Source organism: Anabrus simplex, chromosome 1, assembly GCF_040414725.1.
Source record: "Anabrus simplex isolate iqAnaSimp1 chromosome 1, ASM4041472v1, whole genome shotgun sequence".
NCBI lineage: Eukaryota > Metazoa > Arthropoda > Insecta > Orthoptera > Tettigoniidae > Anabrus > Anabrus simplex.
In genome coordinates, this window is record NC_090265.1 from 803,600,097 (window position 1) to 803,621,619 (window position 21,523).

A 21,523-nucleotide genomic window follows, 5' to 3' on the forward strand; every position below is an offset into this window, starting at 1 on the left:
GATTTTCTCACCAACCCTATTTTAAAGGAAAAAAACCTTAAAGCGTTTATTCCTTCCGCGTCAATCTATAAGATAGGCGTTATTCGAGGGGTTGATAAAGATTTATCGGTCGAGGAACTTTGTAAGGTTGCTGAATCAACTGCCCCCCTAGTCGAAGCACAGAGAATGAACCGACGCTACTTTCAGGATGGCCGCGTCAGTTACATTCCAACTGGTACCATTAGACTCACGTTTCGCAGCCAGACTCTCCCTGCTTTCATTTCCATCTACCGGGTTCGTACCCAGCTCGAACCATTTGTTTTCCAGCCGACGATTTGCCGGCGATGCCAACGATACGGCCACACCAGAAAAAACTGTAGGACTCAACACCCTCGATGCGCTAATTGCGCGCATGAACATGAAACTACAGAATGTAAGAATTCTACCCGACGTTGTCTCAATTGTTCAGGAGAACATTCCGTAGGTTCCCTTCAATGCCCAGAACAAAAACGGCAACAGGAACTGAAAAAACAGCAGGCGTTGGCCGTCCCTCAGTTATCCTCAGAGTCCTTTTTTACTCCGACAGCCAATAGATTCAACCCCCTTTTGACCTTACACAACTTTCCTCCGCTTCCGAGCACTTCGTCGTTTCCTCAACCCCAGCCGCCGAGAAAGCGAAAATTTACGGCGGTCGTTTCATCGCCTCCACCTAGTCCGGATCGTTCGCCAGGTTACGATGTTAAGGGATATCGTGCTCTTCTCAAACAGCCTCCCTCTGTCACCACTGCTATACATCCTATACCTTCCATATCGGGGACGAACCTCCCGGCCACTTCCAGGCATGTAGATTCTACTGTATATTCAAAGCAAGACCGTTCCCGGGCCTCGAACCCGGTATCGGCTGCCATTACAGCTATTTCAAACAAACTCTCTGCCTATGCCCGGGCGGCTGAAAACGATGCTAAATGGTCTAAAATGCTCCTCACCGTGCAAGAGGAAGTTCAGTCACTACTCCATTCATTAGTATCATTTATATCGTTACATGATCATTCTTCAGTGGAATGCACGGAGCGTAGTTCACAAGAGACATGAAGTATTCTTACTCATTGATTCTTACAAACCTCATATCATTTTCCTTAGTGAAACTTGGTTGGCTCCGGCCAAACATTTTCATATACCCCATTATACTGTTATTCGTCATGACAATTATGGTTTTGACGGGGCGTGTATTTTGGTCCATAACAGCCTATCATACTCGTCGGTATCATTAACGTATAAAATACCTGGTACACAGGCGGTCGCCATTGTGATCGACAACATCCATTTTATTTCCATCTATTGCCCCCCGAGAATTCAAGGCACTTATGCTGATTGGGCGACTTTTTTCTCACACCTGCCGCACCCCTTTCTTCTGGGGGGCGATTTAAACGGGCACCATCGGAGTTGGGGATGTGACGTTTCGTGCCCTAAGGGCAATAAAATAGCTAAATTAGCGGCATCACATAATTTACGGATTTTGAATGATGGGTCACCTACTCGCGTTACGCCCCCTTCTACGAATAAAAGTGCTGTGGATTTAACTATCTGTTCGAGTAATCTGGCGCACCGTGTGGAATGGGAGGTCGTCAAGGACACCCATTCCAGTGACCATTTCCCTATCTTTATTGGGTTGGCTGACGGTCTCCCCGCCGCTCAACCCCCGGTTAAAGTAAGCAGACGAATGCGCAACTTCAATTCTTCTCAGTTTCAACATTTTTTAGTCCACAAGTTTGCAGCCTTAGGAGGTCAACCGGTGTCCTACAGTTCCTTCACAGCTATTATCACTGAATATCTCGATCTCTACCATCCACTACAACCATATTTCCCACCTAAATCTATCGTTTATGCCCGCTGGTGGGATGCGGAATGCACCGCCTTAATATCACGCCGGAAAGCAGCATTGCGCTCTTTTCGACGTTTGGGTACGTTCCAATCTTATTTACATTATAAAGTCATAGTAGCACAATCGAAAAAGGTTTTTAATGATAAACGCCGCCGAGCTTGGAAAACATTCATTGCCTCGTTAAATAGGCAGACACCGTCCAAACATATATGGAGAGCAATAGCTGGTCTATCGAACCGCCTCCTTAATCCACCATCTACTATACATTTCAATATGGATGCTTTGATAACCTTTTTTCATCACCTCACGCCGGATTCGGTAGACCCTCAGTATGGTTTCGTTATCCCTCCTAGTTCCAATACTTTTTCGTCTCTCATGAGCCCAATTGACATAGAAGAATTAAATCTGGTTATCAATACTTCCAACAATTCGACACCTGGACGGGATGCGATTTCGTATTCCGTATTAAAGCAACTCCCCCTTCTAGCTAGGCAACATTTACTTCACATTTTCAATCATTGCCTTGAGACGGCTCGAACCCCTTCCACATGGAATGACGTTTATCTAGTACCCCTGTTGAAACCAGGTAAAAATACTCTCCTTACTGATAGTTACCGGGGTATCTACCTGGGCCAATGCCTTAGGAAACTTTTCCAAAAAATTCTTCTGGAACGCCTCAAATGGTCTCTCGATTTTTATAACCTGTTACCAAAATATCAATTTGCCTTCCTCCCGGGTCGTTCTGCCTCTGATGCCATTCATCTTTTGGTTACAGATATCAGTTTAGCACGCTGTCGGAAGGAACCTTTGTTGGCAATTTTCTTTGACTTACGGGGAGCATATGATCATGTTGACCTAAAAATTTTACTCCAAAAATTGCTAAATTATAATTTTCGGCCGCTCTTTATTAATCTCCTTTTGAATATGCTAAGGCACAGATCACTTCAACTCAAACACTTCCCACAAATCTCAGCACGTCTGACCTCTACGGGGCTCCCTCAGGGGGATATCCTAAGTCCTATTCTCTTCTCAATTTATTCGATGTCCCTCGAGAACATTATTACACGCAGAGCACGTATGATCCAATTTACTGACGATCTCGTGATATATCTCAGTCTTCCACAACTTGACGAGGTTTATAAGTCATTACATTTGACGTTACTGGATTTTGGAAAGTGGCTCCATGATCATAACTTAGAGGTATCTTTCGCCAAATGTCGTGCGATGATTTTCTCTTGGGCTCGGCGTACAGATCACCCGCCTATTCGCTTCCAAGGGTTTTCGATCCCGATAGTCCAGTCTACTAAATATCTTGGTATTTACCTTGACCGGAAATTACTATGGCACTCTCACATCAAATACCTGGTGGATAAGTCCTTTCCAAAAAAATCACTCTTTGTTGCCCTACGACATAGATCTTGGGGATCCGATCCTAGTACGATGCTTCTGTTATATCGTAACATTCTTCGATCGTCTTTGGATTATGGCTCGGGGTTTATCGACACGGCGGCCAAGACCAAACTTAATCACTTGGATTCACTGCAAGTACAGTTTGTTAAACTTTGTCTTGGGGCTCTACCATCTTCCCCCAACAATGCCACCCTGGTTGAAGCTGCGGAATTCCCCTTAAATCTGCGGCGAAAATTGCTAGCAACCAAGTTTCTTCTACGGACTTTATCTCTAAACTCTCACCCTCTCATCCCTAAATTATCTTTGCTCGTTCGCTATTATCAAGATATGGGTACTCCGTTACACAGCTTCCCCGCGCTGGCTTGGGCTTATTGGAAATTTAGCTATCTTCGCAACTCTATTCTGCGTAACCCGTCCACAGCTAACTACATTTTTCCCTTTCAGGCAAACTACTATGTCCCTGACATGATACTCCCCACGTCAGGGGAGGTCCCATCTTTTGGCCCGGCCCGGACACAAAGTGCTCGGAAATATGTCCATCACATTTTGGCACAGGATGTTCACACATTAGCACCAGTCTTCTATACGGATGGGTCCAAAAGTTGCACCCCCCCAGGTGTGGGGGCGGCCTTTTTCTCCCCAGATCTTGTTCTAGGTAAACAATTCTCACTCCCGTCGGAGACTTCTATCTTTACGGCTGAAGCTTTCGCCATCCGTCAAGCCCTCTTATACGTTAAGTACTCCCGCCTCGAAACTGCCACTATTGCTTCTGATTCCTTGAGTGTACTTCAGGCATTACGCAATCCCAATTACCGCTCTCATTGGTACATTCAGAATCTCAGAAAAATTTGTTTCGATCTTCATCAACGAGGTAAACAGATTAAATTTATCTGGGTTCCGGGTCATTCCCATATCACTGGTAATGAACAGGCTGATCGCTTAGCTCAGGCTGCTGCGCATGTTCAGGGTGTGGCGTTTTATTTGATGTTGCCCTACATGGAATTTTGGAGCGGTTGTTGCGAGACTCTACGACAGATTTGGCAGACTGAGTGGAGTAACCCCGCGTGTCGAAAAGGACGGAACTTATTCACACTTCTCCCGAATGTCCCACGTTCTCCATGGTTTACAAAACATCCTTATACTCGACGTCATATTACGAATCTTGTCCGTTTGCGGCTTAACCACATGTGCACGCCGGATCAATTATTTCGGATGAAGTTGGTCGCGTCTAACCTCTGTCAGTGTCGAACGTCGATTGCTACCATTAATCATCTACTTTTTCAATGTCCGTTACTCGAAATTAGTAGGCGTAAATGGTTATAACCTTTTTTTCGTACACACTTCGCGTTACCCACTCAATTAACGTGTTGGATACTCGATCCCACGCCTACTACGGTAATTGCCCTCTCGAATTTCCTTCATGACACTAATTGTTTACTGTAGGTTCGGTGGTGTTGTTTTTCCTTTTCCCCTTATGTGTCGACCTGGTCTTGTTTGTGATTGGTAGAAGTCGCCAAGTATCGGTCACTCTGGCGTGAAGTCTAGTACCTTGTGTCCTTGTGCTTTTCCTGTGTGGTAGATATGTAGTTGAATTCCGTATTCCCTTTTTTACATTTTACATATTCTTTTTCATCTTCTCCATCTTTTGGGTTTGTTTCGAGGATTCGTGGCTGGGTATACCGCTCCCAAGCGAAGCCCATCAAATTATACGATCAAGACAAGACAAGACAAGCTAGCTAGAGCGTCGCATCAAGTCGGCCTTGGTCAGTGCTATTACTCTTTGATATATATTCCTCGTTTCCGACCAATTCCGACGTTGGGCAACCCTGTGCGTTTTCTCGCACATCATATGTGCGGAGTTGGTGCGGAGGCCCGGCTGCGTTAGTACTTGAGTGAAGGGATAGAACTGTAATATATAGAGAGTACATATTTTGATTTCACAAAATGCTTGCTTGTGGACGAAGATGGACTTATGTTCTCAGGTAACTTATAATATTTGAATGGTTAGAATTAGAATTGTTTAGTGGAATATATAAATTGTTATTTCGGAAAATGTTATCAGACTATGAACTTGTAGGATTTGTTTATTGGTGACAGAAGGTCCCATGAGCCTATGGCTGGTGATAGGGACAGTGCAGTGCATACTTTTGTTAAGGAGACACAATAATTACATTACAGGATAATTTTGGCACTTGAGGAGGGGCTTGGCAGCTATCACACGAGCGATCGAAAACGAGTGCTGGTTTCTTTAGTTGACTTACATTTCTCAATTTAGACGGTTGATTTCTGTACCGACATTGACAGGCACGTATTTAAAAATAACTTTGTATATCTCGGGGAATGTCCGGCATCATCTGACGAGTTTGCCTAAATTAGGAGATTTCTGAACATTTATGTTTCAAGTAATGGCAGTCCATCATAGGGGTGTGATGGACGTTCAAATTACAATTGAATTAGCACTGCCGAATTATTATTTGATTACATTTTATGGCCCTCATTGGACCACTTAAGTCAGTTTTATCATCATTATTATTTTACAATTCCAGTTTTCCGGGTAGGTACTGTTGGTGAACCTCTTCCATTCTGTCTGTTGATATACATTCTGTTGTTAATGACGTCTTCCAGTGGCCCTCCCCGATCTGCAATGTCCATCCAGTGGGTTCTTGGTCTTCCCACCATCCGTTTTCCAACCACAGGTCTCTCCAAGTTAGCATAAGCTGTCCTTGTTGGCTCCATACTTATTACATGCCCAAACCACCTCATTCGGGATATGCTGACCCGATCTAACAATGATGTCTCAATCCCAGCTGCCTTTCTGACCACGTAATTCCTTGTCCCGTTTTGTTTTAAAATTTTGGACTGAAGGAACTTCATCTCAGATGCCAGCAACCTTGATGAGTCCTCCTTAGCGCGAGTGCAGGTTTCAATACCATAGGTTAAGATTCCTCCCCTGCGAACCATGTGACCTTGCCGCGGTGGGGAGGCTTGCATGTCCCAAAGAAGTAGATTGCAGAGCCGCAGGTATCAACCATATCGGATGGGTATCAGTCGAGAGACCAGACTAACTAATGGTTCTTCGAAAGGGGGGTAGCAGTCTTTCGGAAGTTGCAAGGGCGGCAGTCTAGATTATTGACTGATATGTCCTTGTAATAATACTCATCATGGCTTAGCTGTGTTTATACTGCTACACAGTTGAAAGAAACGGGAAACTACAGTCTTAACTAATTCCCGAGAACAAGCAGCTCTCTCTGTATGAATGATGTGCTGATGATGGCTTCCTCCCGGGTAAAATATTCCAGAGGTAAAATAGTCCCCCATTCAGATCTCAGAGTGGGGACTACATGGGAGGGGGGGTAATCATTAGAAAGATGGATACTGACATTCTGCGAGTCGGAGCATGGAATGTTAGAAGTTTGAATCGTTGTGGTAGGTTAGAGAATCTGAAAATGGACATGGATAGAAAAGTTAGGTGTAGTTGGTATGAGTACGTTGGCAGGAAGAGCAGGATTTTTTGTCAGTTGACTGCAGAATTATCAACACAAAATCAGACAGGGGAGAAATGCAGGAGTTGGTTTAATAATGTATAAGAAAATGGGGCAGCCGGTCAGCTACTACGACCAGCATAGTGAAAGGATTATTGTTGTCAAGATACATCAAACAAATGCCTACCACAATTGTGCAGGTCTATATGTTTACTAGTTTAGTAGATTAAGAAATCAAAATAATATGTGAAGAGATAGAAGATTTAATACAATATGTAATAGGTGACTAGAATCTAATTGTGATAGGAGACTGGAATGCCATGGTAGGCCAAGGAAGAGGAGGTAATACAGTAGGAGAATTCAGATTGAGACAAAGGAATAAAAGAGGAAGTCGGCTGGTTGAGTTCTGCACTGATCATAATTCAGTCCTTGCTAATACTTGACTCAAACGCCACAAACGATGGCTGTATACGTGGGCGAGACCTGGGGACACTGGAAACTATCAAATAGCCTTTATTATGATTAGGCAGAGATTCAGAAAGCAGGTGCTGGATTGCAAAACTTTCCCAGGAGCAGACGTGGACTCTGACCACAACTTGTAGATTATAAAATGTCGTCTGAATTTGAAGAAATTGGAGAAAGGAAGGAATGCAAGGAGATGGTATCTAAACAAATTGAAAGAAAAGAGTGTAGGGACTGCTTCAAGGAACATGTTGCACAAGTCCTAAATTAAAAGGCTGAAAGAAACACAATAGAGGAAGAATGGGATCAGTAAGGCTGGTGAAGAAATGTTAGAAAGGAAAGATCAACTAAGAATCAACAGATAACTCAGGAGATACTTGACCTGATTGAGAACGACTAAAGTACAAGAACGAAAAAAATGAAGGCAGATTGAAGTGGATAGAAAGTGTAGAACGAGTAAGGAAGAATGGCTGAAGAAGTGCAAGGATGTTGAAGGTTGTATGGTCCTAGGAAAGGTAGATGCTACATACAAGAACATCAAGGAAACTTTCAGAGAAAGGAAAACTAGGTATATGAATATTAAGAGCTCAGATGGAGACAAGACAGAAAGATGGCAGGAACATATCCAACAGTTGTATCAAGGTAAAGACGTAGATGATGTGATTCTGGAACAAGAAGAGGCTTTTGATGCTGTTGAAATGGGAGACCCAATTTTGAGGTCAGAATTTGACAGCTTTGAGAGACCTGAACAGAAACAAGGCACCTGGAATTGACTACATTCCCTCTGAATTACTGACTGCCTTAGGAGAAACCAGCATGGCAAGGTTATTCCATTTAGCGTGTAAGATGTATGAGACAGGAGAAGCCTTTCGATTTTTGGCAGAATGTTGTTACACCTATTCCCTAGAGAGACGGTTGCTGACAAGTGTGAAAACTACCGCACCATTAGTTTAGTATCTCATTCCTGCAAAATTTTAACACGTATTATTTACAGAAGAATGGAAAGACAAGGTGAAACTGAATTGGGAGATCAGTTTGGCTTCAGAAGAAATGTAGGAACACGTGAAGCAATCTTGGCTTTACATCTGATCTTAGAGGATCGAATTAAGGACAGCCCACATACATGGCATTTGTAGATGTTGAAAAGGTATTTGATAATGTTGATTGAACCAAGCTATTTGAGATTCTGAAGGTGATGGGGATCAGATACCGAGAACGAAGAATTATAAGTAATGAAAATCATTGCAAATCCGTATTGAAAGTGGGGATTTAAATGAGACTATGGAGTGGGTACGTGGAAAACTGGGAGTGAGATTTCTACATAATCTTACCATAAATACTGTCCCAAATGTTTAAGTAAATTGTAACAAAATGGTTAGAGATATTTTAATATCCTAATAACAAGTGTTACATAGATGCATTATGAACCATAACCACAAATAATTATTCAAAATGGCCACCTTTTGCACGCACACAGGCCTTAAGTCTTTGTGGCCACTCATCAATGGCATTACATAACACATCAACTGGAAATTCTGCAACTGCCTTCCTAAGAGACTGCTTTAAGCTTTCAATATTGGAATGTCTTTTCTTGCAAACCATCTCTGGAGCTTGGACCACAATTTGTAGTCCAAAGGGTTTTAATCTGGACTTGCAGACGGCCAATCTGAAGTGGAAATGAAATCAGGAACATTGGCCTCCAACCACTGCTGAGTTGCCCGTGCCTTGTGCGCTGGGGCTGAGTCCTGCTGGAAGCTCCAGTTCCGTCCATGGAAGAGGGTGTTGTTGAGATTCTTGACCAGTCCCTCAAGCACTGTCTCCAGGTACACTTTAGCTGAAGTTTTGACTCCCTTTTCACAGAAATGGAGCTCCGTTGTGCTCTTGAAGCTCACACCCCACCACACCATAACTAATGAGGGATGATGACCCCTCTGGATCCTTGGAGCCTTTTCACCAGCTTCCCTGTCATTTTGGGCGTTGAAAGTCTCCTCAACACTGAAAATCTTTTCATCCGTAAATAGGATTCGACGATGACCATTAGCCGCGTAACGTTTAAGTAAGCGCTTTGATTTTAGAAGCCTCTGGCGCTTCAGTTCATTCGTCAGAAGATGTCGTTTGTAAGCATGGAGTCCCAGGTCAATGCTTAACGTGCGAGACATAGACATTTTTGATATCGGTAACTTGCGAGCAATCACTGACTGTCTCCTTACCGGATTTCGACGCACACGAGCCACCACTGCTTTGATGAGTTCTGGCGTTCGCAGTGTTCTCTGCAGAAATTTTTGTCAGCCGGGTGGCAGAAATGAGTAGCCGGGTAAAAAATGAATATGATAAAATTTATTCCCCTCAGCACATTGGCAATAATATCAGACGTCTAAACATTAACTGCAAAATTGAATTATTTTAGTGTTATCACAAACAAGACGCAACCGAGTATTTTGAACTCTACTGTTCTTTCATAATCATGTAACACAGGGGCTTACCACTCGGTTGCTGTGGAGTCCCCTACGGCTTTGTGACTCGCATGTGATTCCACGCTAATCCAGACACCACTTGCGCAGGACTCTACGTGGTAGTCAACGTAAACATTTAAACTCAGATGTGATACAAATTATGCTTACAATTATGAAGATTTATGATTTAAATAGACAGATTTACAGTATTTACATTTTAATTTGGAGCATCCAATGACTCCAGTATGTAGGCCTATTATATTATGTAACTAGCACTTATCTAGGTTATGTTAGCCGGGCGGTCTGTAAAACTGGCAGGGTGGTGCGCCCATTAAAAGTATCCTAGGGAGAACACTGCGTTCGTACTGTGCGTGGTCTTCCTTGCCGCGGGCGATCTCTCACAGTTCCAACCTCAACAAATCTATTTATAGTACGGTAAACAAATTTCTTACTAATTTTCAGCTTTTGGAGGGTTTTGAAAATCTCCCCTGGTGATTGCCCTACCTTGTGTAACGCTATCACGGCCACACGATTCTCATACTCCCCCCATTCCATCTTGAAAACTTCAAACTGACAACTGTACACTTCTGCAGCTCAACCAACGATGACTCATGCCTCATGATACCGGTTTTGTAGCCGCTCCCTCATTCAGGCGGAAGTACAGCCACCCTCAAAAGTTGGGACAGTATTTATGGTAAGACTGGGTAGATCCTAATAGTTGGGTAGGAGACAGGGATCTGCACTCAGATGGCCTTCACTTAAACATGTACATGTAAGTTAAGAAATTTGTTTAGAAGGGTTATAGGCAGGTACATTCAGGGAAACGGGGTGGCCTAGAGAGTGGTGTTAATGGAACAGGGAACTGGAAAGCAAGTAGGGATGACATAAAAATGTTAGTGCTAAACTGTAGAAGCATTGTAAAGAAAGGAATCGAATTAAGTAATTTAATAGATATATACTTACCAGATATGGTAATAGGAGTTGAATCATGGCTGAGAAATGGTATAATGGATGCAGAAATATTCTCACGGAACTGGAGTGTGTATGGTACAGTTAGGATAGGAATGGTAGGAGGGGGAGTATTCATTCTGGTGAAAGAAGAATTTGTAAGCTACGAAAAAGTTAAGGATGAAAAACATGAAATTCTGGGTGTAAGGCTCATCTCTAAAGATAATAGGCAACTTGATGTCTTTGGAGTGTACAGACCGGGAAAGGATAGCGCTGATGCTGATTCAGAATTATTTGATAAGATAATCAGCTATGTTGGAAATGATATGGAAAGGAATGTTATAGTAGCAGGTGATCTAAATTTACCAAATGTCAATTGGGAAGGTAATGCAAATGACAGGAAGCATGAACAACAAATGGCAAATAAGTTAATATGGGAAGGGCAGCTGATTCAGAAAGTGATGGAACCAACTAGAGGGAAGAATATTTTGGATGTGCTGCTGATAAAACCAGATGAGCTCTATAGAGAAACCGAAGTAATAGATGGTATTAGTGATCACAAAGCTGTTTTGTCATTAAAAATAAATGTGAAAGAAAGGGAGGTATTAAAATTAGGACTATTAGGCAGTACATTTTGGCTGATAAAACAGGCATGAGGGAGTTTTTAAAAAGTAACTTTGATTGCTGGAAAATGGTAAATAAAAATGTAAACAGACTCTGAGATGTGTTTAAAGCAATTGTTGAGGAATGTGAAAATAGGTTTGTACCTTTAAAGGTGGTAAGGAATGGTAAAGATCCACTATATTATAACAGAGAAGTAAAGAGACTAAGGAGGAGGTGCAGGTTGGAACAAAATAGTTAGAAATGGTTATGGAAGTAAGAAATTGAAGGAACTTACTAGGAAATTAAATTTAGCAAAGAAGTCAGCTAAGGATAACATGATGGCAAGCATAATTGGTGGTCATACAAATTTTAGTGAAAAATGGAAGGGTATGTATAGGTACTTTAAGGCAGAAAGAGGTTCAAAGGACATTCCAGGAATCATTAATGAACAAGGGGAGTGTGTATGCAAGGATCTTCAGAAAGCAGATGTATTCAGTCAGAAGTATGTAAAGATTGTTGGTTACAAGGATAATGTCCAGATAGAGGAGATGAGTAATACTAAAGAAGTATTAAAATTTACATATGATAACAATGACATTTAGAGTAAGATACAAAAGTTGAAAACTAGAAAAGCAGCTGGAATTGATAAGATTTCTGGGGATATACTAAAGGCAATGGGTTGGGATATAGTACCATCTCTGAAATACTTATTTGATTGTTTGGTTGAAGGAGCTATACCAAATGAATGGAGAGTTGCTATAGTAGCCCCTGTGTATAAAGGAAAGGGCGATAGACATAAAGCTAAAAATTACAGGCCAGTCATTTTGACATGCATTCCATGTAAGCTTTGGGAAAGCATTCTTTCTGATTATATTAGACATGTTTGCAAAATTATTAACTGGTTTGACAGAAAGCGGTTTTGGGTTTAGGAAAGGTTATTCAACTGAAGCTCAGCTTGTAGGATTTCAGCAAGATATAGCAGATATGGATTCAGGAGGCTAAATGGACTGTATTGTGATTGACCTATCTAAGGCATTTGATAGGGTAGATCATGGAAGACTACTGGCAAAAATGAGTGCTATCGGACTAGAAAAGAGTGATTGAATGGGTTGCTATATTTCTAGAAAATAGAACTACAAGAATTAGAGTAGGCGAAGCTTTATCTGACCCTGTAATAATTAAGAGAGGAATTCCTCAAGGCAGTATCATTGGACCTTTGTTTTCTTATATATATATATCAATGATATGTGTAAAGAAGTGGAATTGGAGAAAAGGCTGTTTGCAGATGTCATTTTGTAGATTACAAGATTGTGAGTGGCTGCAGGGTGACCTTGATAGTGTTGTGAGATGGACAGTGGGCAATGGTATGATGATGAATCAAAATCTCTTTATTTGCAAATGGGGTGTCTACCTCGGTGGCAAATGGTACACTAAAATACATTATTGTCAAGCACTAAATTTTAAATTAACAAGAGAAGAAGAAAATTTCCTAGAATACAATATTATACAATTTACGCTAACTATTATTTCTATTAAACACACAGCTCATCCTTAATAAAATTATACTGTCTACCAAATTCTACTTATAATATCACCTGTACTTGCAAACATAGTCAACTCATATACAGTATGTGGAATTACTGCAAATAATATTATACTGTACAACTGGTATAAGATTAAAATTTACATTGCATTTATTTACTTTTTTTTTACCCATTTTGGAACCTATGTAGCATAACTACCTGCTGCGTCTTAACCAGAGCCCGTTTGCCACCACTTTTCAGAGTTAAGTCAGGTTGTGAGTTTCACAAATAGGAAAAGTCCTCTCGGTTTTAATTACTGTGTTGATGGGGTGAAAGTTCCTTTTGGGGATCATTGTAAGTACCTAGGTGTTAATATAAGAAAAGACCTTCATTGTGGTATTCGCATAAATATGATTGTTAATAAAGGGTACAGATCTCTGCACATGGTTATGAGGGTATTTAGGAGTTGTAAGGATGTAAAGGAGAGGGCATATAAGTCTATGGTAAGACCCCAACTAGAGTATGGTTCCATTGTATGGGACCCTCACCAGGATTACTTGATTCAAGAACTGGAAAAAATCCAAAGAAAAGCAGCTCGATTTGTTCTGGGTGATTTCCGACAAAAGAGTAGTGCTACAAAAATGTTGCCAAGTTTGGGCTGGGAAGACTTGGGAGAAAGGAGACGAGCTGCTCGATTAAGTGGTATGTAATACCAATATAAATGGTCCGTTATAGGACATTATACATTTTCCGGCTAACTCATTCCTGGTTGCCTGCGTTTCGCCCCCGTGTGCTAGGTTGGGTTCGTCAGTTGGTACCTAGCACACCTACCAAGATGCATGGCTAGTGCATACCGTGGAGGCCACTGCGTAGGCTACTTGAAGCCACCAGCAGTGCCAACGCACTATGAGAGACTTTGTCTCACTACCCAAAAATTGATGCGTGCTTGGTATGTTCCCAGCTGTCAGTGGAGAGATGGCGTGGGTGGACATCAGTAGACGAATAAGTTTGAGTGGTGTCTTTAAAAGTAGGAAAGATCACAATATGAAGATAAAGTTGGAATTCAAGAGGACAAATTGGGGCAAATATTTGTTTATAAGAAGGGGAGTTAGGGATTGGAATAACTTACCAAGGGAGATGTTCAATAATTTTCCAATTTCTTTTAGATCATTTAGGAAAAGGCTAGGAAAACAGTAGATAGGGAATCTGCCACCTGGGCGACTGCCCTAAATGCAGATCAGTAGTGATTGATTGATTGAAATGTAAGAAATTTATTTCAATTCCACCTATTCAATAAAAGTGAAATACATTTCTTACATTTATTAAACGAAGAAGTATCTACATTCTGTATAAAAGTCAGTCTGCAGTGGTAAGAATCGAGGGCTATAAAAATGAAGCAGCAATCCAGAAAGGAGTGAGGCAAGGTTGCAGTTTGTTCCCCCCCCCTCCTTTTCAATGTTTATATAGAACAGGTGGTAAAGGAAAACAAAGAGGAATTTGGGAAGGGAATCACAAATGCAAGGAGAGAAAATCAAAACCCTGAGATTTGCTGATATTGTTATTTTATCTGAGACTGCAGAAGATCTGGAGAAATTGCTGAATGGTATGGGCAGTCATGGCTAAAGAGTAGGCCTGCAAGATGAAAATAAATAAGTCCAAAACAAAAGTAATGGAGTGCAGCCAAACAAAGTCAGATGATGGAGATATTAGATTAGGAAATGAAGTCTTAAGGAAGTAGATGAATATTGTTACTTGGGTAGTATAATACCCAACGATGGCAGAAGTAAGGAAGACATAAAATCCAGACCGGCACAAGCAAAGAAGGCCTTTCTTAAGAAAAGAGATTTGCTCACTTCGAACATTGCTATAGGAATTAGAAAGATGTTTTTGAAGACTCATCTGGAGCATGGCATTGTATGGAAGTGAAACATGGACAGTAACTATCTCAGAAAGGAAGAGGATAGAAGCTTTTGAAATGTGGCGTTACAGAGGAATGTTAAAGGTGAGATGGACAGATCGAATCACGAATGAAGAGATACTGATTCTATTTGGCTAAATTTTACCAAAAGAAGACAGAATGATAGGACACGTCTTAAGACACTCAGGACTTGTGCAGTTGGTTTTTGAGGGAAGTATAGGTGGTAAGAATGGTAGGGGTAGACCAAGGTATGAATATGACAAGCAGATGTAGGATGCATGCAATTATGTAGAAATGAAAAGTTTAGCACATGATAGTGTGACATGGAGAACTGCATCAAACCAGTCTATGGACTGATGACTCAACAGGTTAAGATTGGTATGAAGTACTGATAGAACATCACCAGCTTTGATTTTTTTTGGTACTTTGAGATCCCAGAGGATTGTTCATACTTGCTGGTAAAAGTGAGAGCACTTCTGCACTCTATTTGCCACATCCTTTGTGGCTAGTGTATCTCGAGATATTACACTGCTGAGGTATGTAAAGTTTTCCACACTTTCTGGTGGATGGTTTCCTAGCGTCATGTTCGCTGGTCGTACTTCTGTGTATTGCCACCACTACCGGTACCGTTTTGGGTTTGCTTATCTTGAGATTGAATTCCTGGAACTTAACCTTCCATTCATTGAGTCTCAACTGTACTTGTTCCTCAGTTTTCCCCCCAGATCATAACATCAGCGAAAGGCATTGCATTTAGTTCACCAGAGGTTTTCTTGATGTTCTTCATTATATCATCCATGATGGTGATAAACAGTAATGGGTATAGTGCACTGCCTTGCTGGACTCCACTTTTGGTGTGGAACCAGGATGAATGTCCATCACCCAATTGCACATAGCTGGTACCGTACAGTGCCCATACAACTGAACTTTTCTCACCAGTCCCTCTGGCACATTACTTTTTCTCAGGCACTGCCATATCTTCTCTCTTGCAATGCTGTCATATGCCTTCTCAATATCAAGGAAAACCATAAACAGATCTTTGCCTTTTTCCCAATATTTCTCCATTAACATATAGACACTGGAAGATTAGGTCTGTTAGGCCTGAAGCTATACTGTTCCTCTTCTGTGTTTCTAAGATGATTCACAATCTGGTCTCTAAGATTTTGTCAAGAATCTTAAGCCTGTGAGAAAGGAGTTTTTCCCCCCCGGTAGGTGGAGCATTTTCAGCAATTTTCTTTCTTAAACAAGCGGATAATGTCACCCTTGCTCTGATCAGTAGGTATCTTGTCATCTTTCCAAACTGCGTTGAGCACCCTGTGTAGCCACTTTAAAACCTTGGAGTCCTGCTACTTTAGTCATGTCTGTGCTGACTTCATTGATTTGTGGGGATTTCCCTTGCAGCATCTTCTTACAGGCTGCTTCTTTTTCTGCCCATGTAATGGGAGGTTCCTCTATGTAGGTTTCAAACAGCAGGTTCTTTTGTTCTCTGATCTGCTCTTGTCCTGTTCAGTAGGTGGATCAAAATGATTCCTCAGAACCTTTCTGATGTCCTCTTCTTTCCTGGCCAGGTTTCCATTAGGATCCTCAATTGCTTTGATGGTTTCAACTGAATTCTTTTTGTTTTTGATCATTCTGAACAATTGTTTCATATTGCCTCTGCTGTCTTCCTCCAGTATTTTTAGTAAATTTCTCCCAGCACTTTATCTTCTCTTTTACTACCCTTTTAACTCTTCTTCTTGTCCCAGTAAACTTTTCCAAGGTCTCTGATCTTCCCCTCATCTGTTGCCTATTCTGGCTTGAATTCCTGTCTATCTCATTCTTTTTGTGTTATGTTACGATCTTACCCTTTCATTCCACCAGGGTGTCTCTTTCCCTTACTCTTGCACTTGTCTTTCTGCAAACCTCTACTGCTTCTTTTATCAAGGTGTTTTTAAATCTTTTCACTTCTCTTCTCTCCACTTCTTCTGTAGGCAGTTGCCTCTTATGCGGTCCTGATAGTTTGTCCTCTTTCCAATCTGTTGTAGTTCCCACACCTTAATCTTAGGTAATTTCCTGGTAGTTATCTTTGGTACATTATCTTTCAGATCTGCTACTAATAACCTGTGGTCGGTATTGAGGTTCTCACTTGGAATCGCCTTGACATCAGTCACAAGTCTACTTCTTTCTTTATCTGTAATCCCTTAGTCATTGACTGTCTTGATCATTCCATCCCAGCTGTAACAGGTAATCCTGTGACTGACTCGTTTGTTAAACAAACTGTTTTGTACTACCAAACAGTTTTTTGTGCAGAAAGTCCAGGATATGGTCCCCTTCTGAATTCCTTCTCCCATGGTCATGTGGTCCCATCACCTTCTCATAGCCATTCCCGTCTGTCCCCGATCTGTGTGTTGAGGTCCCCGATGGCGATTGCCCTCTCTTCACTGGTCTCTTCTTGGTCTTCGAGAAACTTGTTCTTTTCATTGTGACTGCAACCTGTCTGAGGGGCATACACTTGCATGAGCGTCAGTTTCTCTTTCCCTAGTTGAACTGTTGCCTTTATAATCCTCTCATTGAGGTACTGGATCTCTGTAATACCATCTAACTCTTTTGACAATATCAGTACTTCTCCACATCTCATTCCTTTATTGTTACCATTCCTCAACTACCAGGCGAGTTGGCCGTACAGTTTGGGGTGCGCAGGCTGTGAGCTTACATCCGGCAGATAGTGGGTTCGAACCCCACTGTTGGGGCAGCCCTGAAGATGGTTTTCCGTGGTTTCCCATTTTGACACCAGGCAAATGCTGATCCTGTTTTCTGGTGTCCTGAGATGATGTCCATAGAATGAGATTCATTTCTTCTCGATTGTGCTCATTACCGGTTCCATTTCCTTGTAGAATGTTTGATTAGAAGCTGGTCTCCAGGGCCCATTTTAGTAGTTATTGTTTATGCCTCTTCTTCCAATCTTGTGTATTCTGACTACAGTGGTAGTTGTTTCGAAAATGGTTTCACTTGCATATGTTATTTCTGGTTGTGTAACTGTTTTATAGAGTTTTAATTTTGTGGCTGTTGAGATTTCTTTTTGTGTTGGTGATATATTGTGCGCTGGTCAGTTTACTGTATTATACCATGTCTCCCTTTCGTTCTTGTGTATATGTTATTTCTCCCAAATATTTAAATTTGTCAATGATTTTCATTTCCTGTCTATTGTGATTGTATTTACGAGTGGGGGAGGGGGGTAGTTAACATGATTTCTGTCTTCAAAGGATACTCCGTGCACTATTTCCTTTAGTGATTTTACTTGTTTTCGGGCTTCCTGAACGTTGTGGGACAGGAGAGCAAGGTCATCAGCAAATCTCAGGCAGTTTAAACTTATGTTGTCTTCGGATCTTCTAATTTTTATTCTAATTTAATTCTAATTCTCATGAGACAGCCAGGGGCTTATGTCAGCCTCAGAGGGTAGGATATATAAGGCCAAGATCAGTAACTACTCTCGTAGTGTGTTTGCTGCTTGGGAGACTTATTACCTCGGATCGAGTCGGGGTATTTAAGTTGCCTTAACAAAGAATACTGCAATGTATTTGAAACGTTGGAAAACTGTACAGAATGTACAGAAAATAACACAGTTCAGCCCGGAAGAAGAACCAAATAACTCCTTACATTATTTTAGGAAATTAATGGTATGTCCGAAGTGCTCACTTAAATTGTTCATGAAGGAGGAGGGAAGAAAATTGATCAGCGGCAGGTTAATGTTCTTAGGAGACTTAACTACGATATGCTGTTTAATGAACTTTGCTCTGAGTCAGTGGGTAGGGTCTGACACATCCCACTCTGATGAGTCTAGTGTCAGACCTAGGATGAAACGCTGGTTTATAGAGCAAACACCTGAAAAACCCTACATCTGATATGTTTTTGACATTGCCTTTTTTAGTCATTAGTATTCTTAGATTATTTGTCCATAGATTAGGGGATGAACTTTTTAAGCCATGAATTATATTTAAAGCAGTATCAAAGAGGGAGAGTAGGCCTAAATGTTTTTTTTCTTCTTCTCAATTTGCTTTACGTCACATCAACACAGAAAATAGGTCTTACGGTGACGATGGGATAGGAGAGGGCTAGGAATGGGAAGGAAGGATACTATGCCTTAAGTAAGGTACAGTCCCACCATACAAAATTTCTCGCTTATTGTACACTTGTGTGTAGAAAATCTAACCTCATTCTGCTTAATTGCAATAGTATATTTTCTTTTTTCTTCCATAAGATTCTCATACTTACCTAACTGACATTCCACTCCACCCAGATCTTCGTAATTCTCTCTATGACTGGCTTGGAAGTGGTCTGAAGAAACATAAATGAACCAGTAAGTAAACTCATGTCAACATCCTGAGGTGGTGCAGTTCTTTTCAGGCACACCCCCAATGGGGGTGAGCTGCATGTACCTTTTCAACTACATACCAGCCCTCCTGCCATTCTTAAATTTCTGGCAGTCCCAGGAATCAAACCTGTGCCCAGAGGATGGCAACTTATAACACTAACCATTACACTATGGAGGCAAACAGTGAACCAGTGAAAATGTTATTTCCATGCAAAATGATGAGGGGCGACCGAAAAATTCTGCTAATGAAATTTGCTATGGCTAGCCCAGTGTAATGTGGTTAGAGACTCAACCTTGTAAAGGGAGGGGTGAGAAATTAGTTACTTGTTACTTGTATCATTAAAAAGTACAAGAGCTACTACATACCGGTAATTGTCTATGGTTTGTTGAATAAGGATATACTCCAATGGCGAGGAAAATATTTTAAAATGTGTTGCTTCATTTATTTGTTTATAGTTTTAACTTTTGTAAACCAGTGATGAACATTATTTAGATTTTTAACCTTAAGCTTGAAGTTAAATTTAGAGGGTCCTGACAGCAAGAGGTCTTTAAAGGAGTCCGTGGCCAAATACATTTTAGAACCACTGCTTTGTATGCTTAAGAGCAAATATACTAAAATATTTTTGTTATTGTGTAATATTTCTCATGAGAATGTGCTGGAAGTGGTTGAAGCCTTCTCTGGTGGACTCAAATTCTTTTAATAATACTGGACATATCTTCGTATGTAAATGGAGAAGGTAAATTATTATGTGCCAGGCTGGGTTGTGTAGTTGGACGAGGGCTGACTTTCTGAAATTGTTTTGGATTTGATCTCAATCCAGACAGATTGCATTTAAATGTGCTTAAATGAGATGGATTTATATGGTAAGCCCTTGCGTCCGTGTCTTCAACTAAGTAATGGACCAACTAACTTTGGCCTCACTCTCTCAATGACCAATGATTAATGTCTCACTGAGTCTTCTCCATCTCTCGTTCACACTCGTTGACTGACCAACTGAGGCCTCTTCATCTCGTCGACTTCTTCACTGTTCAGCTTCCGTTTAACTAATGACTGACGCTTATCCATTTTGACTTCTTCACTGTACTGCTTCCGTTTAAATAATGACTGACGCTACAATATGCCTCCACCTTTTATAGACGTTGGTTGACACGGCTACGTAATCTCCAGAAATAATGACATACTCCCACAACGCCTCAAACCGTTTCATGTAATGGTGAAATCCCCTGGGGCGGCTGAGTCTCTGAGCGAATTACTAAAAGCTCACGATGACGTAGCCATGACTTGGCAGAATCGCCAGTGCAAAATATAACGTCGTCACATCCACATCTGATATATCGAAACTCTCACTGTTCAGGTATTTAATGTTAATCTACATATACGTATATATGCATACACTCAATTACAAATACGCAAGCGACAAGCAATGCATAATGGAATTGAATAATAATTATAACAAAATAATAGTAATCTCACAGATAAAATAATAATACGGACATAATAACAATAATAATAATAATGATACAATAATAATAATAATAATAATAATAATAATAATAATACAGATATCTTGTAACGGGATTTGAACCGTTACAATTCGCCTCCCTCATAAATAAATCAAAGAACAAAGAATCAATTGATTTATGAACAAAATTATATATATATATAAAACACTGACTCATATAAACACTTTAAATGAATATACAACTTTTTTTTTTTTTACATCCATACATTTTATAAAATATCAAAGGTACGAGAATTTTTCTCGCACATTGTCATCGTAGATAACTGTCCAGTTTCCCATTCTCTGTCTCTCTCATACAATTCACAAGAGTATAGCACTTGATTACACATACAAATACTTTTAATTGATTATACTACATTTTTTTTTTTTTACACATCAAAACATTTTGTGAAAATTCACTTATATGAGAACTTTTCTTGCATTTTGTCATCACAGATAACTGTCCAATGTCTTGTTCTCCGCTTTGTCACACAGTACATGACAATGTAGCACTTATTCTTCCAATACACCAATACGACACTTGGTTCACACGCAAATTCATATATGTTAGTTTTATTTTGCCAGTTTCTCACAAAAATTAATCATCTTATTCTTACCTCAACAAATCTCACGTGAAGTACTTTTTTACATATATAATACTATAAATACCGACAATATCCCCTTCCTGAATTTATAAGAATATGCACACTCCCCGATACGGTTCACAAAAGTGAAATACCCCTGATACAAAAGAATAACTTCAACATATTTCCCGCCTCTGCAGATGATGAAAATGGAACTCTGAGTAGCACCTTGTCACCCAAACTGAATCATTTTTGCCCTTGTAAACTTATATATCTCAATAGATCACATCCTTCCTGGCAACAATAATTCAAGGATCAATACCATGGCTACAAGATGGTTCAGTTATTCCGTAATCCAGCATAATGTTTATTTGTTCTTAGACTTCACTAGCATTTTTAAGTTGAATGGGGTACTTACCTCCCACAAAT

General features: G+C 40.6%; 1 protein-coding gene across 2 annotated transcripts in view; it reads left to right on the forward strand.

Annotated features, from left to right (window-relative positions):
- The first annotated feature begins 5,095 nt into the window (after positions 1–5,095).
- Sod2 (superoxide dismutase 2) overlaps positions 5,096–21,523 on the forward strand; it is an 82,070-nt gene continuing 65,642 nt past the window's right edge. The window contains exon 1 of one of the 2 annotated variants that reach the window (XM_067136325.2): positions 5,096–5,253. In XM_067136325.2, coding sequence (XP_066992426.1) covers positions 5,216–5,253 — 38 coding nt within the window. In that variant the 5' untranslated portion in view covers positions 5,096–5,215. The remainder of the gene's footprint in view (positions 5,254–21,523) is intronic. The other variant, XM_067136323.2, reaches the window with a different exon arrangement.